At 37.9% G+C, this 24,998-nt stretch overlaps 2 protein-coding genes across 3 annotated transcripts in view; one reads left to right on the forward strand and one right to left on the reverse strand.

Moving 5' to 3' along the window:
* Window positions 1-13,001, reverse strand: part of LOC107035695 (band 4.1-like protein 4) — a 37,009-nt gene extending 24,008 nt beyond the window's left edge. For both annotated transcript variants that reach the window (XM_015253253.1, XM_015253245.1), the window contains exons 1-2: window positions 12,741-13,001; window positions 7,931-8,227 (exon numbers count right to left, since the gene is read on the reverse strand). In XM_015253253.1, the coding sequence (XP_015108739.1) occupies window positions 7,931-8,044 (114 nt within the window). In that variant the 5' untranslated portion in view covers window positions 8,045-8,227; window positions 12,741-13,001. The remainder of the gene's footprint in view (window positions 1-7,930; window positions 8,228-12,740) is intronic.
* A 3,352-nt stretch (window positions 13,002-16,353) lies between these two features.
* The window catches only part of LOC107036186 (thyroid receptor-interacting protein 11), a 34,973-nt gene continuing 26,328 nt past the window's right edge, over window positions 16,354-24,998 (forward strand). The window contains exons 1-3 of the mRNA XM_015253962.1: window positions 16,354-16,648; window positions 18,705-18,784; window positions 21,758-21,832. Of these exons, the coding sequence (XP_015109448.1) occupies window positions 16,546-16,648; window positions 18,705-18,784; window positions 21,758-21,832 (258 nt within the window). The 5' untranslated portion in view covers window positions 16,354-16,545. The remainder of the gene's footprint in view (window positions 16,649-18,704; window positions 18,785-21,757; window positions 21,833-24,998) is intronic.

Consider the following 24,998-nt stretch of genomic DNA (forward strand, 5'->3'; position numbering starts at 1 on the left):
CCTCCCCCCTCCCCCTCCCCCGCCGCCCTCATAGTCGGTGCTAACGTATTCCCACAGACCGCGGGTATCCAACAAGCTACTATCTACTACTAGTTGTCTCGTCCTCTCTCACCCCAGCGATAATTAATGCTCGCACGTTACGCGCTTCGTTAGCTATCCAACGGCTGTGTTTCCGCCTACCAGTCATTGGATTGATCGATGACCAATTAGAATGTATTCAACATTTTTGAAAATATTTTTTCATGATTTTTCGCTTGGGTCTTTATCAATATAATTATGCGAAGAAAAATCTCACGAAGTTAGTTTACAATCTAGGTAAGTGGAGAGCGGAATTGTACATGAGGAATTTTTATTTGAAATTAAGAAACAATTTGAGAGGCAGAATAAATTTGTCCCCTTTCAACGTAATTTTTTCGTCAAAAAAAGCAAAAATTAAAATTGAAATTACTGAGTTTTTAATGACAAGTGGAAAAAATGACGAATAAATTGTTGTATTTTCAGCGATTTCTTTCGGTTCACCGTTCAGTAATATTACTTCATCTTCGTCATAATTTCTTTGCTTCCCGACACGGAGAGAAATATTCAGTCAAAATTACGGAACAATTCACGTAATCCGCAATGGAGAATGGTTTCCCGCCAATTTTTGTAGGAATGGAAGAGAAGAAATCTGAAACGTTCAGTGAATTTTCAGGTAATTTTTCCCGAAAAAGTAAAATCTTACAGAAACTTGCCGACTTATTGTGCCTCCAAAATCAAAAATTTTTGAACGTTCAACAATTTTTATGAAGCTGGTGAGTTATTTCTACGCTCCGTTTCGTAAAATTTCTCAATCGTTGGGGAAAAATTACGGAACTTGTTGTCCTCACAGCGGTGAGTCATCAGACGGATGGTTAATTTTTACGGAAGAAATATAATTTACGTGGCGATTCGTACAATTTCAGTTCCGACTGACACTTTTTATCAAATTTTACTTCGCTCGCGGATTACATTTCGAAACGTAATTTTTACGTTTTTTTTTCTGGTAATTTTTATTGAATTTTCCTCTCCGTGTATGACTGCTCGCAGAGAGCGGGGCTGAAAAAAACGACTAGTTTCCCTTAGGTGGGCGGTACATGCACCAGCTCCCCTACAGTCGTCTCCTGCAAGACTCCCGCTCGACAATGAAACTGCGAGGTGAAGAATGTCACAAATTTGGCGCCCAAGCCGGAAGGCGAATCCCCCATATGCCAACCCCACACTCTAACGACACAGCCATTGCCGTTGCTATACATAATCTACTATTTTTAATTTTTAAGGTTTTCGATACTATAGATTTTTTAGAGATCTAAACAAGTAGGATGTCTTCGACACGTTAAAATAACCCTCAACATAAATAAAGAAACGCTTGGGTGATGAATCGAATCGCCGGTCGATTACAGAATAAATTAATCGATACGAAATGCATAATTTATGAATTTATTCCGTTATCCCAAAGAAAGTTACTTAATTGGAATAAATTATGTACCTTGACGCATCACTTTCCATCCCAATAACCCTTCTATAAGCAGCGAAAATTTTTTCATGAAATTCAAGTAATCGCACCCAGCAAACTTTTAATGGCTCAATTTTTCTGCAGAACTCCCGAATTGAATTGTTAAACAAAAACGGAATACCAACTTATGTCTTCAATTCGTGAGAGTCAATTTTTTCCCTCTCAATTATTTATAAAAGCTCGTTTTACTTTTTTTGTCACGTCACTTCTCGCTTACTTCTCACAGGAGAAGAGAAGGATAATTGAATGGGTTGAAGCGTTTGTGACAATTGAGATAAATTGTTTCCAAATAACTCTGTAATGGATCTGAAATTTCAGGGGAAAGGTAGAGAAGAAGGCACGTGCATAACTGATCCTCCAGGAATTTGCCCTCTCTTGTTCACGCCCTCCGTCCGAATTTCTTACAGCAAGTTACGTTTGAGGGGGAGAGTGAGGAGGAAAAAATGAGGGAACGGAAACAAGAATACCGCGGAAGATGCCCTCGGGCACTAGCCACCTAAAAGCGCGTGAATTAGTAGGGCGTTGAGAATGGAAGAAGGAGGGCAGGAGGGACTTCGAAGGGTTGTAGCGCCAATTTTGGGGTATCAGCTAATAACAGAGCACGGAGCCAATTCCGCCGTTGTGCTCGCTCCATTGCTCCATGACTTTATATCTATGTATTTTTTTGGGATGCACCGTTTTACGAGCATAACACAAATGTTTATGAGTACGAGATGGACACCATAAACGGAAGATCACGCATGGTAATTTTCATTTCGTGATTTTAATCAGGAAAATAAGTTTGTATTCTAATTTCAATGACGAAATTCATTCAAATTTCAGTGGTAATTAAATTCGATGAAAATTTTGTAAAAAGTGTACTGGAAATTTCAGATAAAAAGTTTCAACAGTGCAGTTGGTCGACTTGTTGGTCAATTAGTCGATTTGTTTTTCCAAGTGTGTAAATTGTGACTGTTAGCACGTGAATTTTTCTAGAAAAATCGTCTCGGTGCATACTTTCGAGAAATTCCATATAAATTGGTCATTGCTAAAAAATTCTACATTTTTCCTTGAAAATTTAATACTAATTTTCTGAGAATGTCAATTTACTGTTAAGCTCGAAAAAGATACCGGAGACAATATCGAGTTTGTTAAATGTCACTCGACCGATCTCCACTTATTAATTAAAGCTACACAGGGACGACGTCTCTCCTACCCTGCCTACTTAAACAACTCCACAGATACTCCAGCGGAGAATTTGAAAATATTAGAAGAGCTTTTCAATGCTCTCAGACTCGCCAGCAATACTCCACAATCCTATCGTAAGAGGAAAAACGTGAAAATTTTCGTTAACATAATGCCGAACGGAAGGAGCACAACGCGGAGAGCTGGAATATAAAATCGTGTATGCCTGCGAGCTACTCCATTAAGTAATTTCGATTTCCTCTCCTCCATCGCCTTTCAACCCGTGGGGTTTTCGTTTGGCGGCTAATATAAGCACAGGGAACAATGTTGAGACTAGAGGAGGGGTGGAGCTCTCAGAAAGCACTCGGCAACTCGTTCGGGATTTTTTTTTCGGTTGGAATGGGACTCGGAGAATACCCGGGAGTGTGGAGGGAAACGTGGCATGCATGTTTGTCTTGATGAATGGGATGTGATACGTTTCATCCCATTAGACTTCCGATGCGTTGGATTTTTCCAGGGTTTTAATTTTGATATTTCTGCATTATCATGCATTACACTCGTCTTCATCCCTTTGAATATGAGCAGCGAAGGGGTAGACGGTAACAAGTAGATTTCTCGCATTTCGTTAAATAGGCATGTATGGAATTACTTCCATCACGGGTGATTCAGACGAAAATGTCAAGAGATATTCTTTCTTTCAAATTTCTTTAGGTGTAAAAAATGTGCCTTGTCATTTTTTCTACGAATTATTTGTCTTCAAGATAAATTGTTTGTTTTTTCTTCCGAATGGAAGCATTGTAATCGTTCAAATTTAAGTTTTGAATTTTTCGAGTGATACCGACCCATTATGATCCAAAAAGTCTGAAAATGCAATTTTTAGACTGTGTCCGTACCTGTGTAAATAAATTTTTCTTCGATTGTTCGCTAAAGAATCGATGGAATTGAATTTTTTCGTTCCTCAAATGCAGGTATTTTCTTCCATTTCGGCATTTCGTAATTTTTTTCATCACCTGAGAAATTTCAGACGGTAGTGTGACGTCATACGTTTTTGTTACAATGTGAATAGTTTGCCCGAGTCGAGGATTTGGTTCTGATTGGACGTACACAGGTTTTTCAAGACCTAGATGGACCTGGTAAGTCCTAATCAGTTCTGCGACGTACTTTTCCAGAGACCTTTCGAATCCTCAGTTCTTTTCGGTCCCGAGAAGTCCTCCTCGATGCTACCGAGAACGCGTGATTTTACGAGCGGGTGAAGGGGAAGGCATGTATGCGAAGGGTTGAAATTTGTAGCCAACGAGGAGACAGGGTTGCAGAATATATTTTAGCCACCCTCATCTCCCCGTTTGCAGGCGGTGTTTAAATAAAAAACAATGAACGTTGATTCTGTATTTATTGACCCCCTGATGCCAATGAAACCCTCGGAGGTGACAGAAAAGGGTAAAAAAAATTTGTCATTTTCACGTGGGTCAAGGGTGAAAGTCGATTTTCGCCAAAATTGAATTTTTTCGCCAAGTGAAAGTTGATTCTGTATTTTCTACCAATTCTGATGCCAATAAAACCGCCGAAGGCGCGACAAAAGTCGAAATAAAATTTTTTTTTCACCCCGAGCCAAAGAGTCAGATTTTCTGTTTTTCCAGAGAAAAAGTCGACTTTCGCCAAAATCGAATTTTTTGGCCGGGTGAACGTTGATTCCAACTATTTAAGCACCGGGCTAGTCAGAACTGTCAAAAGTATGTGGAAAAAGTGAAAACTGAGAAACCGTTTTTTTTGGCCCCAGCCAAAGGGTCAGATTTTCGGGTTTTCCGGGGCAAGTGGATTTTCGCCAAAATCGAATTTTTTAGCCGGGTGAACGTTGATTCCAACTATTTAAGCGCCGGGCTAGTCAGAACTGTCAAAAGTATGTGGAAAAAGTGAAAACTGAGAAACCGTTTTTTTTGGCCCCAGCCAAAGGGTCAGATTTTCGGGTTTTCCGGGGCAAGTGGATTTTCGCCAAAATCGAATTTTTTAGCCGGGTGAACGTTGATTCCAACTATTTAAGCGACGGGCTATTCAGAACTATCAAAAGTATGTGGAAAAAGTGAAAAATGAAAAAAAAATTTTTTCACCGGAGGCCAAAGTGTCGGATCTTGGATTTTTCCGGGGGGAAAGTCGGTCCAAGGGTCACAAGGGTCAAAGTGTCAGATCTTGGATTTTTCGCCAAAATCGAATTTTTTAGCCGGGTGAACGTTGATTCCAACTATTTAAGCGCCGGGCTAGTCAGAACTGTCAAAAGTATGTGGAAAAAGTGAAAACTGAGAAACCGTTTTTTTTGGCCCCAGCCAAAGGGTCAGATTTTCGGGTTTTCCGGGGCAAGTGGATTTTCGCCAAAATCGAATTTTTTAGCCGGGTGAACGTTGATTTCAACTATTTAAGCGACGGGCTATTCAGAACTATCAAAAGTATGTGGAAAAAGTGAAAACTGCGAAACCGTTTTTTTTGGCCCCAGCAAAAGGGTCAGATTTTCGGGTTTTCCGGAGCCAGTGGATTTTGCCAAAATCGAATTTTTTAGCCGGGTGAACGTTGATTCCAACTATTTAAGCTACGGGCTATTCAGAACTGTCAAAAGTATGTGAAAAAAGTGAAAACTGAAAAAAAAAATTATTCACCGGGGGCCACAGGATCAGATTTTCGGTTTTGACTTGGAACAATGGTCAGATTTGTTAACACTTTCATTTTTTATTTGGATAATGTATGACTAAACAGGGATATGAACGCAGATTTAATATAGGCCCATAGAATTACGGGGACCGGCAAGGATTTGGAAAGTCTGAATACAAGTCCTGCTTACACCTAACAAGTGCTGAAATGGGACATAACCAGAGGTAGAAAGGTCTCGGAAGCACTTGGGAAGAGGCTTCCCAAGACCTATCCAGTTCTGAACGGAAAGACCCAAGTAGAACTTGTCAGGTCCAATTATTCGACTCGGGTGATAAGGTTAGTGCGATCCAGGTGGAATATGTAAGTCACATAAATTTTTAATGAAAAAAATACCATAAAATTGAATAGTAATCCTGAAATTTTGAGTCATTTGTTATGATTACTGTAATTTAGATGGAATATGACGGTTCCATACGATTAATCCCACAAAAGATGCCATAAAATTGAGAAGCGAAAGAGACGTGCGAAATATTTAGAAGGGTCAAACGGGAGGGACAAAAATTGTCCTGAGGACGAAAACTGGAAAAGTGGCCAACAATTTGTGGACGTCCGCATGAAAACGGCCCACTTTTGCGAATTTCCATTTTCCGAGATATTCACGTTTTTGTTTTCGCAAAACCTATTTAAACCTATATTGACCCTCTAACGTGACTATTGCTTTTACACTGACAAAAAAATATAATTCTGCCAATCAAATTTGTTTCAAGCAAATAAATGTCTAATATTTCCACACAAAATCCCGCGATAAATTCAGTAGCGAAGCGGCAAACCGGACCAATTCGATTTTGAATTTTGCCCCATTTTCGACTAATATCTCGAAATCTAAGAGAGATAGCAAAATATTTCTCATGACCTTTTTTATAACCCTCACTTGGCTCTACAAAAAAGGTCCTAACCAAAATTTTTCTATCTCTTTTAGATTCCGAGATATTCGTCAAAAACTGGGCAATAGTAAAAAGGACTTCACCGCTTCGCTACTGAATTCTTGTCTGAACCAAATGTAATTGGCAGAATTATATTTTTCATCACGCTGTGACGAAAAGTAAAAATATTGTATGAAAAATATTGTTCGTAACTCGTGAAAAAATGTTTTTTAGCTCGTGGGATTATATCACTCGCCTTCGGCTCGTGATATAAACCTCCCACTCGCCAAAAAACACTTTTTTGCCCTCGTTACGAAATATACTATTTTTCTCGGTGTACTTGCTTTTTCTGCGCCGGACTGGGGAGGCCCAAACTCCACGCTTTGACTGAATCGTGGGAAAAAACTTAGATAAGAGAGTTAAATAATTTTTTATGTCATCAGGCGATAAAAATATTATCTGAAGAATGTGACTTTATAATCCGAGCCGAAGGCGAGGATTATAATCACATGTGTCAGATGATACTTTTATCGCCGTGTGACAATATTCGCTTCGCTCGATTAGATCGCGGTTTACGGGCCCAATGACATGAATAGCTATTTCATCTTCTCTAGCGACGGCGTTTTTCACGCTATCAGGATCATTTTGAGCTTAAAATGTGTGAAATTTTAGCAATATTATCTTGGTAGGAGATGAGGAATGAGCCAAAATTCATCTCCTGGGGTATCGGAGTATTGATAACTCCATATCGAAAAAGTGGGCCCTTTTCATGCCGACGAACTCATTTGGATTAGATGTGACGGTTTTCCTGTGCTAGCACTAGTGGTTCAAAATTATCGGATATTTTCCGGTAGCTTCGTTCTAGGAACGATTGCGTCAAATTTTTCTGCAAAATTTGACACACTCGTTCCTAGGCAGGGAAGCTTGAGGAAAATATCCGATTAATTTTGAAGCACGAGTGGTATTTGACAGATTATTTTTCCACTCGAATTTCGGCCAAGCAGAGTGCAGTGAACAGCATCCGGAAACATTTACACAGCCATACATTTACAACCCACTTTTTTGTTTATCTGTCACACAGAATATTAAATGTGAAATGCGTTGAAAGATGAGAAACATTTGAAAAGCTACTAGTGAATTTTCGTCGGAAATTTTTTAGAAATTTCCGAAATAAAACTGTTTGACACCCTCAAATACTGCGCTCTGATTGGCTGAAATCCGAGTGAGAAAAATAATCTAAAAAATTTGTCCCCGTGTAAAAATGACGGTCAATTTGCAACTATACAGACGATTTTTGGTCATTTTGGCTCGTGTCTGATACAGCTCACCTGTGAGAGTCATTTTGCATGCAAAATTCGGTCAGGTTCAGTAAACGGTCAGCAACCGGTCATTTACGTCTGACCTAACCGAAAGGGAAAATGTCGATCACTCCACATCTCTAGTCATGTCACACAAATTTCGTAGCAGACCATCTATTCAGTTTGAATTTGACGACCATTCGGTAATGTTGTCGTAAGTGCCATAATCGTTGTCATATTTGCATCTGCCATGAGATGACCACATGATGCATCACAAAATTTTTAAACAACTCTAGTTGAGTCGGGGTAAATCCCTCAGATTCATTGATTTTTTGAGTTTTGAAGGGGTTAAAGATCGTAATTAATCAAGTACTCACGAGTACATCCTGCAGTAATTCGTGTTCATCCAGAAGAATGACCTTGCAGTGGAGAATCCGAGGCCTACGACTACCAGTGGGCCTCAGTCCAGGACACAGCCATTCGACCACCATCCTTTTTCCACTCGTTTCCCCCCTCCTCCTTCACTGTTTTTTCTTTATTTAACGCCTCTCGGCTGAACCCAACGTGACCCTCCCTATCCTCTTCTCACCACTTCTGTTTGATCCTCAGTGCTGACTATCTAATTCCCTCTCAGCCCGTTTTCTCAGCTTCAATTTATTCCATTTTCTTTCATCCTGATGGAGAAGAAGGTAAATTTGAATTTTTATCATTGTTTTAATTTTTTTCATCTGGTATTTCATTAGTCGTGGCAATTAATAGGTTCAAATTGGGGTAGAGAGGATGGGGGAATATTCTATTGGGGTTGAATGCAAATTCGGGACAAGTGGTTATGGTTAATTCGAGTCAACTTTTTTTGTGGTAATTTTTCGCTTGAATATTCAGTTGGGTATTTCGTTTTTTGATTTATTATCATAGAAGATGAACGTTGATGTGATGAAGATCAGCTAAATAAAAACTTTTTGTTCCGATTGGAATGAGGTACTTTTTTATTCTCGCTCCGGACTATCCATTTTTTCTGTAGATTTTTGGTCTAAAGTAATATCGAGAACGATCGGGGTTTCTCTCCTAGGGTAAACAGATTCATTTCTGGGCGGGGGTTAGTTTCTGGACGATTTCAACTTGCATTGAATATTCCATAAATGGAATGAAAATTGTACTGATTATTTCACCTTGCAATAATATTACTCGTGTATAATCATGTGATCAGTTATTTTTTCTATTGAAAAAAATATGGTCCGGTCGTTCAGAAATTAGGGGTTTCGCATTCAACTATTTCTGAATCTCATTATTCTTTTTTTTGTTATTCTCACTTCAAATAATTTTTTTCTGCTATTTGAAACATTCTTGAAGATATGGAAGCCATCATATACCCACTTAGGTGATTCATTTATTTTAGATCCTACCACGAAACTCGAATTCCCCTTGACCGTCAAGCAATTGGCCTGTTCACTCTACTTACTCCAAAATTCTATCCAACAATGGTGTGTAACAATGTTACGTCACAAGATGTGGAACGCAATACAAACTCCCGTTTTTAGTGTAACATTTCCCCAGCAATGGAATACGACTCTTTGCATCAAATTTATGAGGTTTTTTCTCTTTTTAACGCGTATAGACAAATTTAATAAAAATTCAATGATAAAAAATTATTTGAATTTTTTTACCTTTCTTTGGAACATAAATACAAACGATCTCTGGTGAAATAATCTCGATACATGACTGAAAATCTATGGAAAGAAATCATGGCGAAAAAAAGCGCAGAAAAAATTGCCGAATTGTCGTATGTAGTACTACAAGAGCCTCAAATAGTATATTTCGCCTCGCCTTCTGCTCGGCCTGCAAACACATATTCGCCAGAAAATTTTTTTTCGACCGTGTGACGAACAATATTTTTTGTCATAACGGCCGGAATGACAAAAATTCTCAGGTATTCCCCGATAGGTTTGTTGTAAACAAACGAAGGGGTCCAGTTTTTCAGGAAAAATCACTCGCGCTTCGCACTCGCGATTTTTTTCCGGTTTAGAGCCGGATAGCTCAGTTGGGAGAGCACCCGATGCATAATCGGAAGGTCCCGAAAAACTTGACAAGTTTGTTTGTATGTAGGGAACCTTGAGGAAAATACCTGATTAATTTTGAAGCTCGAGCCGAGGGGCTACTCACTCGATAATTGAGTGACACCATGATTTTGAAATGAAGTCGATTTCGGGTGATTTCAGCGGTGATTTCGGAAAAACTGATTTCGGTGATTTCGAAGGTCACGGAAGATGATTTCATGAGTTCGAATGATTTCATTAATTCGAAATCAGTGATTTCAGGAAAATAAAGTTAATAAATAATAGAGGTGGGGCAAAACGGGTTGTGTTAAATTATGAAAATCAAAACTAGCAATATTACCTGGCAAATAATAACGAATTCGTTTGATTCTACTCCGCCAATCTTGAGCTAATGACAATGAAACGCAGTTCATTTTACCATTTTACTATGGCAGTAAGTACGGCATTTTATTATCATCGTTGGCAGATGTGTCAATCACGAATTACTTGCACGGTTCGTACAACGCCAGTGCACTACTGATTTCGGTGATTTCATTGATTTCAGGCGATTTCACATGATTTTTTTTTTAATCTTTATTTAACATCGTTTCGACCCGATTAGGGTATACTGCGATGATGATCAAGACTTTAAATGGTTAAATCGCACCATTCTACCCGGCCGGGATTTGAATTCGGAACCTTTCGCATGTGAGGCAACGAACTTACCCACTGCGCCAAGCCACCGGGCTTCACGTGATTTCGGAGATGATTTCGGAGAACTGAAATCACTTGATTTTAGTAATTTCAGTGATTTCGGTGATTTCACGTGATTTCGGAATGATTTCATGCCAGAGTAACGCCGTGATATCGGAAGTAGTAGCCCCTCTGCCCGAGCGGTATTCGGAAGAGAATATTTTCCATCCAAATTTCGACCAAGAGAATTGCCCTATGAGACTAAATCCATCTGTCAATTCCAACGAGGGGCTCATTCGACCCGGAAATCTTTTGTTTTTCATATACATATCAACATGAAAAATTACCAGTGGAATCCTATTTACTAAAGATGAAAGAAACGTGAAGTTGTTTTATATCGAAATATCTTGAAACTGCCTGACCGCTAATCCTTAATTCTGATTGGTCAATATGTGATACAAAGTTATTCACAAAAAAAACATGCGGCATTTTCAAATTCTTCAGTGACATAATTTTTTCTTAATTCTTCACCGGTAAATTTTTTTTTCACGTCATATATTTCACATGTATATATATTATCGGTGAAATTAATAAATTCTGTCCTTTTATGGAGACCGATTATTTAAAAAAATTGAAGATAATTAATTGAAAATGAAAAATTCTTTATAGATTCTTCTACTCTACTTCGCTATTGACTTCATTAGTCTCTTTGATTCATTATCAATATTTATAAGGTATTCATGAGAAAATGAAATTCAATGAATTTCATTTCTTCATTTCAACAAATGAACAGATCAGCGCGCGCGAGAGCGCGCGTATATATCTTGTTATCAAAAATTATCAATTGAATACCGTGTTGACTATATAAAATAACAGTCGAATAGTGCAATTCTATTGGTTGAAATTTGGATGGGAAAAATTATCGATGGGAATCTCCAACAGAAAACTTCTGGATCTCCCAATAGAGTTCCCCAGGACTTTATATTGAATTTCCCCAAGCCTAGATGCAGGATCAATGCATCACCCACCTAATTCATGAGAAAAATATGCTAATCATCCGTCTCAAGATGAATTCTCAAACGAACCATCATTCAGCAGTTCCCCACACACCTCCCCCCAATCCCGCCATAATTCCCACCCAATTCAGATTAGGCAAACTGAAGGACTATATCACTCGTAGGCGAGTGTCAATGGCCTTGAGAGTATACCAGGAATATCTCCAATAGGATAATGCAACTCGATCTGGTTTCTCCCGGCGGGAAATGATACTCTTTTTCTTCACTCACAAATTCCAATTATCCTACTCTCATGCGCAACTGCACTCAATTTACCCGAAGTGCATGGAAAAAAAAGTCCTCTCTCAACATCCAATTGTCCCATATTAATGCGTTGAATTTTCCCTCCCGTTATATCCTATTAATACCGTTACAAAAACTCTCTCGCATGCACCACAATTCTGCACATTGTAAAAAAAAAAACACGTCATACACACGATTCTTCACAGTTTGCTGTTTGAGCGACAGACACCACGCACGTGCACGAGTGGGAGGACTTTAGAATCACCGTCGGTTTTTTCTCGTTCACCGGTATAACGAGCGCACTATGCCACACAGAGTACCCCGTAATTTCGACATTTCAACAGTCACTCGACGATTTCCCTCTTTTATTAACCAAAAAAATGAACAAAAAGCCATGAAAAAAGATCCCACAGATGTGAATTAAAACTTGAGAAGGATCTCATATCCAATTAATATCCATTTTCGCTGTGAAATTTTAATTCAACCTCCTGTGCACGGAGTAGAAAAATCTCCACGTGATGAATGAGAATTTTTCATTAACCCGAACGTCTATGAGAATAAAGAAAAAACCTCCCGCCGCGTGGACCAAGCATGCACCCTTCATCCAGAATTCAATACTCCATGAAATACCGAATTTCATCACTCCTAATTAATTAAAACCTGTTTTGTCCTTTCATTCCCCCCACAACCGTGTCAGAACATTGAATTTAATAACCCAGCATGCACAAAGTGGAAATTCACATGCACACGCATCGCAATGTATTCCCGGGAGTATCCGGGATGTTGTATGCACGAGCATCGAGGAGAAACTGAAAAAAAATCCCACAAAAAAGTACACACGATCCCCCCTTGTCTATTGTCTTCACTCCAAATGAAATGGGAAATATCCACATAGTTCTACTCGTCGCAATTACCATGTAACTATTTCCCACATGAACCCCCCCTGAAGAATGCATAAAAACTCATTGCAATTGATTGCAGAAGTATCCCAAACATATTTCACTGAAACTCAACATGAAACTAACAATGAGGAAATAAAAATAATACGGAGTCAATGTCCTCGACATTGAGCCCAGGTACCACCAGTGGCATTCCTTCGTGTACCATGAATCAACGTAAACTCTGGCACAAACGATCAATAAAAAATCGATTTAAATACCAACCTATGGTGAGACATAGCTGTCACTGCCATTCGCATGAATTAGCAAATTCTCCAGCGAATCCAATCCTCAACAGCTCCACAAACAGATAAATACAAAATGCACACGGGCTTTCAAAACATATCACAGGTGATTTGAACCATTGGTGTCGTTTGAATTTATACCACTGGACCAATGAATCGTTCGAGAAATGGCGGCAATGCAGTGTTATTCAAAAAAAACTGGCGAGACCAAGAGGACAGAACGAAACGTTTAGGTGGCGACCGTGGCAGTGGTTTGCATCGGACTGAGCCGAGTCAACCGGACGATTCGAATATGCCTCTTTGCCTTCTCTCCTGCCACCGGCCTCAGCCGTTTGCTACCCTCCTCCTCCCGCTCCTCCTTCTCTTCTTCTTCTCCCATTCCGTTCGTTTCGCCTCTTGCCTTTCCTTTCGTATGGAGTGTGGTGTATCCACGGTCGTTGCGCACACACTTGCCCCTCGTATTTCTGTATAATACCAAAACTCATATGTACATACACCTAGAGGTGTACATGCGGGAGAGATGAACCAAGAAGCGTTCGTCGTGATCCCAACGACAGGGACGGGCGTACGACTGACACGATCCTGGATTTTATCTTTAATCACTTGTGGTCATTAGTTCCTGTCTTTCAGCGACAAATCATTTCATTTTCCGGAAATGAAGATTCTCCGAGTTTAGAATTATTTTTTTGCCGAGCAGATTTTTTCAACTTCCCGACCTGGGGGTGGAAGTTATTGTAATGACCCCGAAAATCTAAGGTGGCATTTCCGTGATTTCTTCACATTTCTCAGCCTCTACAATCATTCTGATACGTTTTTGAAGACATGTACGTACGCTGAGAAAAAAATTATTGTTGACAAATATCCAGTTACTTGAGAGAAGTATTTATTTTTTCAATACAGTATTTCTCCAGTCTAGTCATTCCCAGGCAATTCTCATTAGGTTTCAATTATGACAATTGTATTGCTCTAGAGGGTGATCATGTTAGTTGTGACTTTGAGTGAACTCCCTCGATAATTCAGGAGCGAAGCGGTAAAACGGGTTAAGTCGATTTTAACTGTTGGCCAGTTTTTGACGAATATCTCGGAATCTAAAAGAGATACAAAAATCGTTGTCATGACCTTTTTTGTAGAGCCAACTGAGGGTTACAAAAAAGGTCATGAGCAAAATTTTGCTATCTCTCTTAGATTCCGAGATATTCATCAAAAAATGGCCAAAAGGAAAAATAGACTTGACCCGGTTTACCGCTTCGCTACTGAATTATGAACTTTAAAAAATTAATCGAAATTCTTCCCTCTAGAAAATAAGAAATTGAGGAAAACTGAATAATCATTGGAGGAGTTCATCCAGGGTCATGTGCAGCATAGTCATCCTCTAGAGCAACATGATTGTCATATTCGAAAACTGATCAGGCTCGCCTAGGAATGACTCGATTGGAGAAATACGATTTTGAAAAAATAAATGCTTCTCCCAAGCACATCAATATTTGGCAAAAATATTTTTTTTCCCAGTGTGTGTCACCAAAATTTTGTCCAACGATATTTTCTGAACAAATGAAGGAATGCACATTTGTTTTTTTCAATCGATGCGTGTTAACGTGACTGAACGATAACTGAATCGTTTATGAAGACGATCGTCTCAGCGGTTCGTTAGTTATTCACAAAAAAGCGTGCGAAAACATTTAAAAAATCAGTTTTCTTTGAAAATTCAACAGTGGAAAGTGAAAAGTTCCCCTCCCACTTTTGGATCTGAGCACTTTTTTCCCACTTTTTCTCTCTATCTCTATTAAACTCAGGTACTAGTCCATTATGCTGAATACTTATTCATATCAGTAGCGCAGTGGTAAAACGGTACAAGTCAATGTCGACTATTGACCAGTTTTCAGTGAATATCTCGGAATCTAAGGGAGTTAGCAAAATTGTTGTTATAACCTTTTTTATAGAGCCGACTAAGTGCTACAACAAATGTAGTTACGAAAATTTCGCTATCTCCCATAGGTTCGGAAATATTCCTCAAAAACTCAACTGGGAGATAAGTCGACTTAAACCATTTTACCACTTCGCTACTGATATTGATTCATGGTCCCGACTAACTTCTGACGTAAACTGGGTTAAACTCTGGTTAAATCCTGAATAAACCCTGAGTAAATCCCAGCAATACACTCATTAAACCTTGACGGAACCTTGATCAAACCCGCACTGAAAACGAATTCGAGTCTTGAGAGGGTCTGAATGCAGAATTATTTAACAAAACAAAATAATAAACAAACTTTTGATGACTTTTCAATTGATTATACATAATGACTTCAAAAATACTACAGTACTACTACAATGACTTCAAAAATTTCAAAAAAAACCCATCCGTTAACAATTTGCTAATTCATTAGCAACAATTACTATAGGGGCGGGTGGGGTAAAACGGACACTTCAGACTTTTTTTGAATTATTCACAACTCAGAAACAAATTGATCAATCGAGCTCAGTTTAGGCTCGTCACAAAGGGAAAGAATTGTTCTTTGTATTGAAAAAAAAATTATTGAATTTTATCAACATTTCAACCCCTCATTAACATTTTAAAAAAAGTCAAAAGTGTCCGTTTTACCCAACCTCCTCTACTCATTTATCTAAAAAATGCCATTGTCCACTTGTTTTTTCAAATAAATAGAAAAATGGGAATTGGTCGGAAAGTTATTGGTTCGACCAGAAATGGGTCACACCCACTTTAACTCACCCACAATGTGAGCGAGCGACCAACAACCCAGCCGAATTCTTATCTTATTTAATTTTTTGTGTTTTCATCATTTTTATTCCTTTATTTTGTTTTTTTTGTTTTGTTTCCATACGCAACTGCCGCCTGCCCGCTATCCCTTTCGATTCCACTCATCTTCTTGATGACTCTTGAGCAACGCTCCTAGGCATTCAGTCTGCTACATTGATTTTTTTCAATCGTTTGTCATGGCTTCTTTTTACTGGTTTTTTCAATGCAGTTTTTTTCTTCATCTCTTTGTGGATTCTCTTTACTCCTCTGGACGTGCCGTTGACACTGTTTTAAGTGGGTCAACTGGTCTCGACGATCTGGTTTCGCGGAGGTTTTTTTTTACGGTTTTTGATTGGGGGACTTGTGCAGCTAATCCGCTACTCCAGTCGAATTTGCAAGTGAAATGTTGTGGGGAGCCGGGTGAGTGTTTTTATTATTTTTAGGGGTGATGACATGAATATTCAGGGGTGTTTTGTTGGGATTGGGAGACACTTGTTCTACACCTGTGGAACATGAGGCGGGTTGAAAGATCTTTGAAGAGTTGGAGTAGAAACGACTGGCGATAAAGAGGAGTAGGTTAAAGGGTTTAGGCTGTTGGTAAGTTACTCAGCTGATGGTAAACTAGGAACTGAGGCACTCGGTGACATTTTCAATCAGTTAATTACTTCGGGGATTACGACTGTTGTGAAAGAATTGATTCCTCAAGTGTGTTTCGGGAGGAAATGTCGAAAAACAACTTTGAAAATTTGATGGACGTTTGAAATGACGAGTGCGTCTAGATGGCGCGACAAATCAGTGCCAGAAATTTTCTGTTATCTTCCTTTCACGTTGACGGAATTGTGATGGTGTTGAAATGTGTGTATGTGTCACGAAGAACTGTTGAAAACCGTAAAAAATTATTATTTCCGTATTACTGTTAAGCGTGACAATTGTTTCTGAGGAGTAATGAGGTAGTCTCTGGTGCATTTGACATTGAAAAATTACATTTTGTGGGTGAAATACGTTGGACAGTTGACTGTCGACGTGTAAAATGGCGTGGTTCGACGATGGTCTTACTAGCCTATCAAATTTAACGGGACAGATTACTAATTTCACGAAGGAAGTGCTCTCCGAGGGAATTGTCGCGGAGATTGGTACGTTAGTTTTTGATTGGGGAATTTTTTTGATGTATCAATCAGGAATTAGGTCGAGGGGTTATGAGAGAACAGTCACGGGAGCTGCTGTCAAAACATGAATCTGTTGTATTGGCCGAGTGCTGCGTAAGCAAGGCGCGATAATGTCTTTCAAATTTTAATCCCGCAGATTGACACGTTGAATATTAAATTTTGTGCATTTTAATAATCTGAGAAAGTCTCATTCAATAGCTGTTTTGGACGGAACAATCGAGGGGAATTATTGATTTCATTCATTCAGAGAATTGCCCAAAGATGTAATGGGAATTCCTATAGTATATTTCGTAACGAGTGCAAAAAAGTGTTTTTTGGCGAGTGGGAGGTTTATATTCTCGCCTTCGGCTCGTGATATAATCCCACGAGCTAAAAAACATTTTTTCACGAGTTACGAACAATATTTTTCATCACAATGTGACGGAAATTGGACTTTTAGGCACGCGGAGCGTGCCGAAAAGTTCACTTTTCGTCACAGCGTGATGAAAATGAATATTTTCATTCATCACGTGAATCAGTTTATCAGTCTTCAAGGACTATTGATTGAATGTCAGTTCGCTAAAAGGGTCTGAAACGTTCAGGGGAATTAATATCAACAGAGAACATACTTTAAAGTAGCTCTACCCTTACGGCTCGAGACATTGAGTGTTTTCACAAAAAGAAATTCTAAACATTATTGTGCTGTTATGGCTAAATAAGTTAAATGAATTACAGAGGTCATAAATATGAGAATCATCGCATTCTTTAATTTTTCTAACTCAAAGTATGGATGAAGGATGAACAGTTTTTCAATTGACTAGTTTGAAAATACTCGTGACAACACCGTACGATCATGTGAGCGGTGGAAGACGAGCGGAGTGAGCGCCATAACCATGGCCGTTGTTGTCACGTCTATTTGTGTTTCCAGTCCTTGGCGATTCCGGAGGAATATTGTTGATAATAAAAAAAACTAAACGATAGATTGTGCTTAAACAAATGCCAATATTTATTATTTTTTTCACATTCTTAGTAAAGAAATTCAGGTTTTAATCTTTTATTTTAACGGAGATATACCACTATATTGTTGATATAAACGAACCCTATATTGTTGATATATTGTTGAATATTGTTGATAATAAAAAAAACTAAACGATAGATTGTGCTTAAACAAATGCCAATATTTATTATTTTTTTCACATTCTTAGTAAAGATATTCAGGTTTTAATCTTTTATTTTAACGGAGATATACCACGTTTGGCGATTTCCTCATTCGACTCTGGATTAAATAATGCTTTTGAAACATCCTTATGTATAAAAACAACAACGGCAATTAAATGGCGCAAAAATTACGATTCCGAATCTCACTGAATTTTCAGGTAGGGGAGGGTGGAGTAAAATGGACACTAGACTTTTTTTAATTGTTCATAACTCCGAAACAAATTTATCAATTGAGTTCAGTTTAGGCTCGTCACAAAGGGAAAGAGTTGTTCTTTGTATTGAAAAAAAAATTATTAAATTTCATCAACATTTCAACACTTCATTAACATTTAAAAAAAAGTCAAGTGTCCGTTTTACCCCAACCTCGCCTAGTTGTTTATAGTTTAACATATCTTTTTCTTTCAATAGAAAAACAACCTTCTAAGGGTAGAGCTACTTTAACACCGACAATAGTATTTTTCCGGCCTGTTGCGATGGGGAATGCAGACTTGCCACGTTTTACTAATAAAATCACGGTAAAATGTCTGGAAAGTTGGGATCAAATGGGGCTCAAATGAGTGCTCTGATGCTCGACTACAAAAGTAGAAAAGCATTTCAGTGGCGAAAAAATATTCAAAGTACTCGGATATCCTTAAGTACTTTTATTTCTCATTTTTTGAGGAAAAATTCTCTTAGAATAAGTAGAAATTTCATTTTAGAAACCTCTCTTCTCTGTGTCATTCTGTTAGTGCATTTGCAAAATAATCGGCATAATTTTCATGTAGTTATATCATTCTCATGTTATGCTTGAAAATTATGGTTGAGTTCACGGTTTTATTCTTTTCAGATGATCGAGATAAGGAACTTGAAGAGACCAATCGAAGATGTGTTCAGCTGCAAGAATTACTCAACTCGAGGGACGCCGAGGTATTCATATTTTCCATTCAGTTGTATAAACACAATCAGTGAAGTGTTATGTGTGAGGCACATCTGAATTTTTCCTAAGAGTTACGATCACCTCCGAATGAGGAATTTTATCAAACATTTTACAATACTTATTTTTGAGTCGATAAAATATCGTACGAAGGAAGTCTGTCAAACAGAATCGATCAAGATGAATAGTCTGAGGTGTGATGTCACCTCAGACTATTTTATCACCTCTCTATGGGGACGTGGGAATCAATGATTGGTGGAGTCATAGAACAAGATAAATCCATTTCCCTTGGAGCTCTGTTTTCGGAAAATATCTCAGAGTTTGAGAGAGATAGCGCAATTATCGTAGAACAATTTGAGGACTGCAAAAAACTGACTTGATAAAAATTTCACTATCTTCTTCCAACCAAAGATATTGATTAAATACTCCCACGCCAGTCGTCTCATTGCTGAACTCCTCCGTAGTGATTATCGAATTCAGCATTTTAAGCGAACAACATAAAGCCTTCTACTGGAACAAAGCGAGACCTACATAAAACGCCTAGATGAAAATTTCGCTATTTTCTTCCTATTAGAAGATATTTACCAAGTGTTCCCCCTACAGTTGTCTCATAACTCCATTCTGCAGTAGTTTTCTTCACTGAATTCAATATTTAATATTTTAATAATGAAAAACGTGGAACATTTTCCCACATCCTGCAACGGTTTTCAGGCTGACAATGACGAAACAAGATATAATAAAAGGAGTTCTCAGTGTTTAAATACAATGACGAAAATAGAAAATTACTCCCTTGAGTGTAATTATTAATGCTGTTGGAAAAAAATGAAATTTCATGGACATTTCAGTAGTAATTATCAGGAGAGTGACAGTGGATTCGATTTAGAAAGGCAGAAAACAGAATTTTAAATTCAAATTTCACGGTAAATTTAAGGGGTTTCCTCAGTAATTTTCACCACAAAACGCCAATGTGCTAGCGAACTGAATATGTAATATAATAGTCAAGAATAGTAAAAGGAAAATTGTAAACAAACTCTGAGTAGTTTTATTATTTCGTTCATTTTTAATTGTTCATTCAAATTTCTGCTTATACACGAAAAGAAATTTTTTAGAAAAATTCTAGTGCTAGCACGGGAAAAGAGGCGCAAAGTGACGGCTAGGAAAAAATTCCAGTGCTAGCACTACAAATTTTATTGGGGAAAACGCGAATTTTCCCCCGTATTTCTGTGAAAATTTCACAGAAATCCCCAGAAATTTTACCAGAAATACCAAGAAATTTTACCTTAACAGCACTAGAATTTTTCACAGCTGGTGGATCGTGATTTTTTCCAGTGCTCGTACTAGAATTTTTCTAGAAAATTTCTCTCCGTGTACATGGCCCTTATGAACGCTATTTTGTCCCTTACCCCTCAGCCTGTTGATAATGTGCTAACCAACCAAGGAGACTGTATTTATCTATATTAAACTCTCAAAAATAAGGGAATGAAGTCTCATCGAGTTTTGCCGTTAATTTGTTGAATAAATTAACGATAAAAATAATTGGCGTGATGTCTGTCACGCCATGTTTGATGGTTCGTCTCTCCCGAAAATAACATCATTAACTTAAACATTTTACGCTCCACTCACCCGCGCGCCCGTCCCCGTTTTGTCTTACTGAGGAGACCCCTTAATACTAATTCCGAATTCTTAGGCAGCAGGAAGATGAGAATTCCTTGAGTTCTCTGAATTTTCAATCAAATTCAAAAATATACTTACCCGAATTTTCCTAATTTCGATCAAGTTTTATGCAATAATTTAACTGAAATTGTGAATTCTCAATAAAAATTGCCAAGTTATGAAAATTTTCGCCAAAAATTTTTAGCACTGCGTAAAAATACTACTTTAAACTTCAATTATAACCCAAAAACCGACAGAACTTTGTCCTTTATCTCTTCCATTTTCCCAAAAGTTAAAATTATTCCAAAGGATTTGAAACATCCATGCATCGCGCTCAATCCACCATATGCCCCGATAAAACCTCCCCCGATAACACTCGCTATCCGTTAAAAACCCCAACAGATGCACGGTTTCCCTAATAATCTCAGCCGAGTGTTAATCAAATACCCTTATCTGCTGATTCATTCAATCCCAATCCATTGTCCTTAAAATAAAAAAAAACGACACAAATATCACACCTCCAATACGTTCTAGTCTTCAGCTCGATCGGAAAAAAATTCTGAAAATTGATAAGACAAGTCTGCAAGACAGTTCCTGTCTCTTTTTGTCTCATACTGGGTCGTAATCCGAGTACGTCAGAGTGCCTGATCATCATATTTAAAGTGACAGCATACACTCTCCATCCGCTTCTTATTCTTACTCGAAATAAACGTTTGGAATGGTTCAGTTTTATCCTCGAATGACTTCGACTCCCTGGGATCGTGAAAAAATCCTCTTGACGGTGAAGTATGGGGAGAGGAGGTAGTTTTGAAGAGGCTAAAATGTTTTATCGCAGTACAAACGTGAGATAAAGTTGGCAAACAGAGACGAGGCATCGTGTGCACCTTCCCCTGCCCCTCTCGGCGAACCACCGGACTTCCTCCACGATTGTGGTTACCAGTTTAATGCTCCTGCTATCGTCTAGTACTTTTTTTTGTGTTTGAATATTACCTGAAGTTACCCCCACTCAATTCTCACCCCAGCCAAACAGTAAAATTCGGTGTACCAACTCTTATCTTTCTCTTACGAAAGATTTGGAAGTTGATCTGAAGGTTGAATATTTCTTTATTCATGGAATTCCATCTGATATCTTGAATGAGATAATTGAGGGTAACTTTGATTTACTTTTGGAGGTGAAGAATAGATTTCATTATCACTCGACCTCCACGTGAATTTATCTAACCTATGATCTTCCTCGTTCGATGCATAATTATTTCCGGCTTGATATATGGAAGGAATCGAATAACTGATTTTCAATTTTTATCTTGTTTCAGATTGCACTCCTCCGGCGGCAGAATTGTGAATTGAAGAAAACGGTTGTTGAGTCCAACTCACATGCACGGGAATCGGTAAGTGATATCGCCTGATTATTTCACGAGCTCGTGGTATTATGCACGGTTACGAAGTTATTGAAAGTTCGTTGACGATCAATTTTTTGCATACCGATTTTCTGCGTTGGGGTTTTTGATTGGATTGAGATCGAATTATTCATGAAGGTTTTGATCTTTCGACGAACATTGTTACAAAGGGACGAAAGTTTTAATAAAACTTGAATTCTGCGAGATCATTAATCGATGTATTTGATTGAATTGTGCATACGCGGATGGTTGCGATAGTTGGCGCTTAAATTCTCAGAGTTTTCATTTTTGCTTCCGAATGGAAGCATTGTAATCGTTCAAATTTAAGTTTGGATTTTTCGGGTTAGTGGACTCATTATGACCCAAAAAGTTCGACAATGCAATCTTTAGACCGTGTTCGTACGTATGTGAACAAATGTTTCTTTGATTCTTCGCTAATGAATCGATGGAATTGAATCTTTTTTTTCTCACATGTAGGTAATGTTGAACTCTATCTATCGCTATTAATTAAAATTAAATTCATTTATTACACGGAGTGAAATATTCAGTAAAAATTACGGAACAATTCACGTAATCCGCAATGGAGAATCGTTTTTCGCCAATTTTTATAGGAATGGAAGAGAAGAAATCTGAAACGTTCGGTGAATTCTCAGGTTCATCACCGAACAGAGTACGAAATTGTCACGTAATTTTTCCCGAAGAAGTAAAATCTTACAGAAAGTTGCCGACTTATTATGCCTCCAAAATAAAAAATTCTTGAACGTTCAACAATGTTTATGAAGCTGGTGAGTTATTTCTACGTTCCGGTCCGTAAAATTTCTTAATCGTTGGGGAAAAATTACGGAACGACTTGTTGTCCCCACAGCGGTGAGTCATCAGACGGCTGGTTATTTTTTACGGAAAAAATCGTAGAATTTACGTGACGATTCGTACAATTTCAGTTCCGACTCACACTTTTTATTGAAATTTACTTCGCTCGCGGATTACGTTTCGAAACGTAATTTTTACGTTTTTTTTCTGGTAATTTTTATTGAATTTTTCTCTTTGTGTAGGGGAGAGTCGGGCGAATTGAAACAGCGGGGCAAAATGAAATAGTCAAAAATGCGACTGTTTGACACAATTCAATAAAAAAAAAAATTTACCAACTTTTTTTTTGCATTAATTTTTGTAAAATTTGTAGTCCAGGTTCTGCGATGTTTAACGAGGATGGAAAAACTCAATAACTTATGAGAATACAATAAAATAAGTCGTTTAGATTTTTTCCGGAAATCCATAGGGACTAACTAGTGAGTGGTATTGTCTTGGGATATACTTTAAAACGTTTTACCGCTTCAAGCATATTAAATCTAAAAATACTATAATTGATTCGTGAATATTCATTCTCAAATTGATTTTTCCTGTATTCTTAATTCAAAAAAACAGTTTATTCTCGGTCCAGATATTTGCTTTTTCGTGTATATTCGCTTTTTGGTGAATATTTCAAAAGAAAATTAATTCAATAATTCTCTAAAAATCCCCCATCAATGTAATTATACAAGTTATTCGACGATTGTGTAAGCTATTTCAATTGTGTAAGTTATTTCGATTGTGTCAGTGATCATCATCTGAGCTGTTATATTTCTAGACATCCAGTTATTTAGAAGCCGGTAGAATTTCTAAGGGAGGAAACTCATTATGTATTCTGTATTTTCACTCAAAATGGAAGAGCAAGCAGAATGAGGGGCATTCATCCGGTAGACTCTTATTGAAATGAAGGACAATTTTCGTGAGGAACCGATGAACCTAATGACAACGATTGTATGTTTTTCTTGGAAAATCAAGCATTTCAACCTGGTCGGTTCCATTCTCTCCTATCGTATAAACAGTTATCCATCATCGATAACTCCAATTCACCATGAAATTGATAATGGTTGTTATAATTGTATGCCTGCTATTATCACGTGGAACTGCGGTCAATTGTTATCGAGAAGAGGGGACTCGTACGGAAATACATGCGTAATTAAAACGGTCATAACACACAATGTTGAGCCATTGTGTTTGTGATTATACACTGAGAGAAATATCGACATAATATCACAAAACTAATTTCTTGCGTCAAATATCTCATCTGTTAAGGATAAAACACTTGGTATAAGAATTCCGCATAATGAGTCAGACAGTGTAATAATCCAGTGATATGTTCATGACTTAAACACGAATACTTGGCGATAAAGTGACAATTTCTTGCCTCAAGAGATCGTTTATTTCGTGTCAAAAGGTGAGAAAATGAATAAACATACTAAAAGCTTCGATTCAGTGAATCATGGATCAGAGACTTTCATATTGAATGAATACAGAGTTTATACAGGGCAGAACCTTCAGATATGTCTAAAATATAACCGCCACTTGCTCTCAATGGCAATGAGTTCGAAGGAAAGTAATGACATCTTGTCCTTCTCTCAAACTTACGTTGTCTCTTCGGGAATATTATCTAATTTCCAGAAAAAATATAATTTTTTTATTCAGGATCATCCTCCTTTTGCCCGAAGAGCATCGGTTTCAGTGTAGGAAAATTTCTGGTCGAAACAAATTTGTTCATGTAATATCCTGAAAAATGAAATTGTTTACATGTGAAGCGAGCCTAGAAATTCCGAGATAAGGGGCTGGGTGCCAGTTGTGTCGTATCTTGGGTCAACAAAGGATCGGCCAGGTCGAGCCAGGCATCAACCGCCATTTTTTGAAATGGAAAAATTCCAAACTAAACTGGATCCTATTGGGGACGCTATAAATCGCTGCGATATCTGGTGGGTATCGCCTGCACTAAGAAAAATGGCCGTCCGATGGTTTATCATTGGTACTTCAATCAATTAATTTCCAAATCCTCAAGTTTTTCTAAAATATGACATCGGAACTTCGAGTACAACAATAAAAAACAATACTGAAATGAATGAGTTGAAGGGGAACTACTACTGTAAACTACAATGTGAGGGTTTGAACAAGTTTGAAGGGGTAAACCACCGGTAGATCCGATCAATTAGCCCCTCATGTATAGATATTCCAAATTTTTATTTTTTTCCTCATTGAAGTAGTTTTGAAGAAAATTGCGAGCTAATAAAAAACATTTGCTAGTTAGTACTTTTTTTAAAATAAATTTTTGAAAAATCACCCCTGAAAAAAA

Source organism: Diachasma alloeum, unplaced genomic scaffold (assembly GCF_001412515.2).
Source record: "Diachasma alloeum isolate Michigan unplaced genomic scaffold, Dall2.0 Dall_scaffold_00176, whole genome shotgun sequence".
In the NCBI taxonomy this organism is placed as follows: Eukaryota; Metazoa; Arthropoda; class Insecta; order Hymenoptera; family Braconidae; genus Diachasma; species Diachasma alloeum.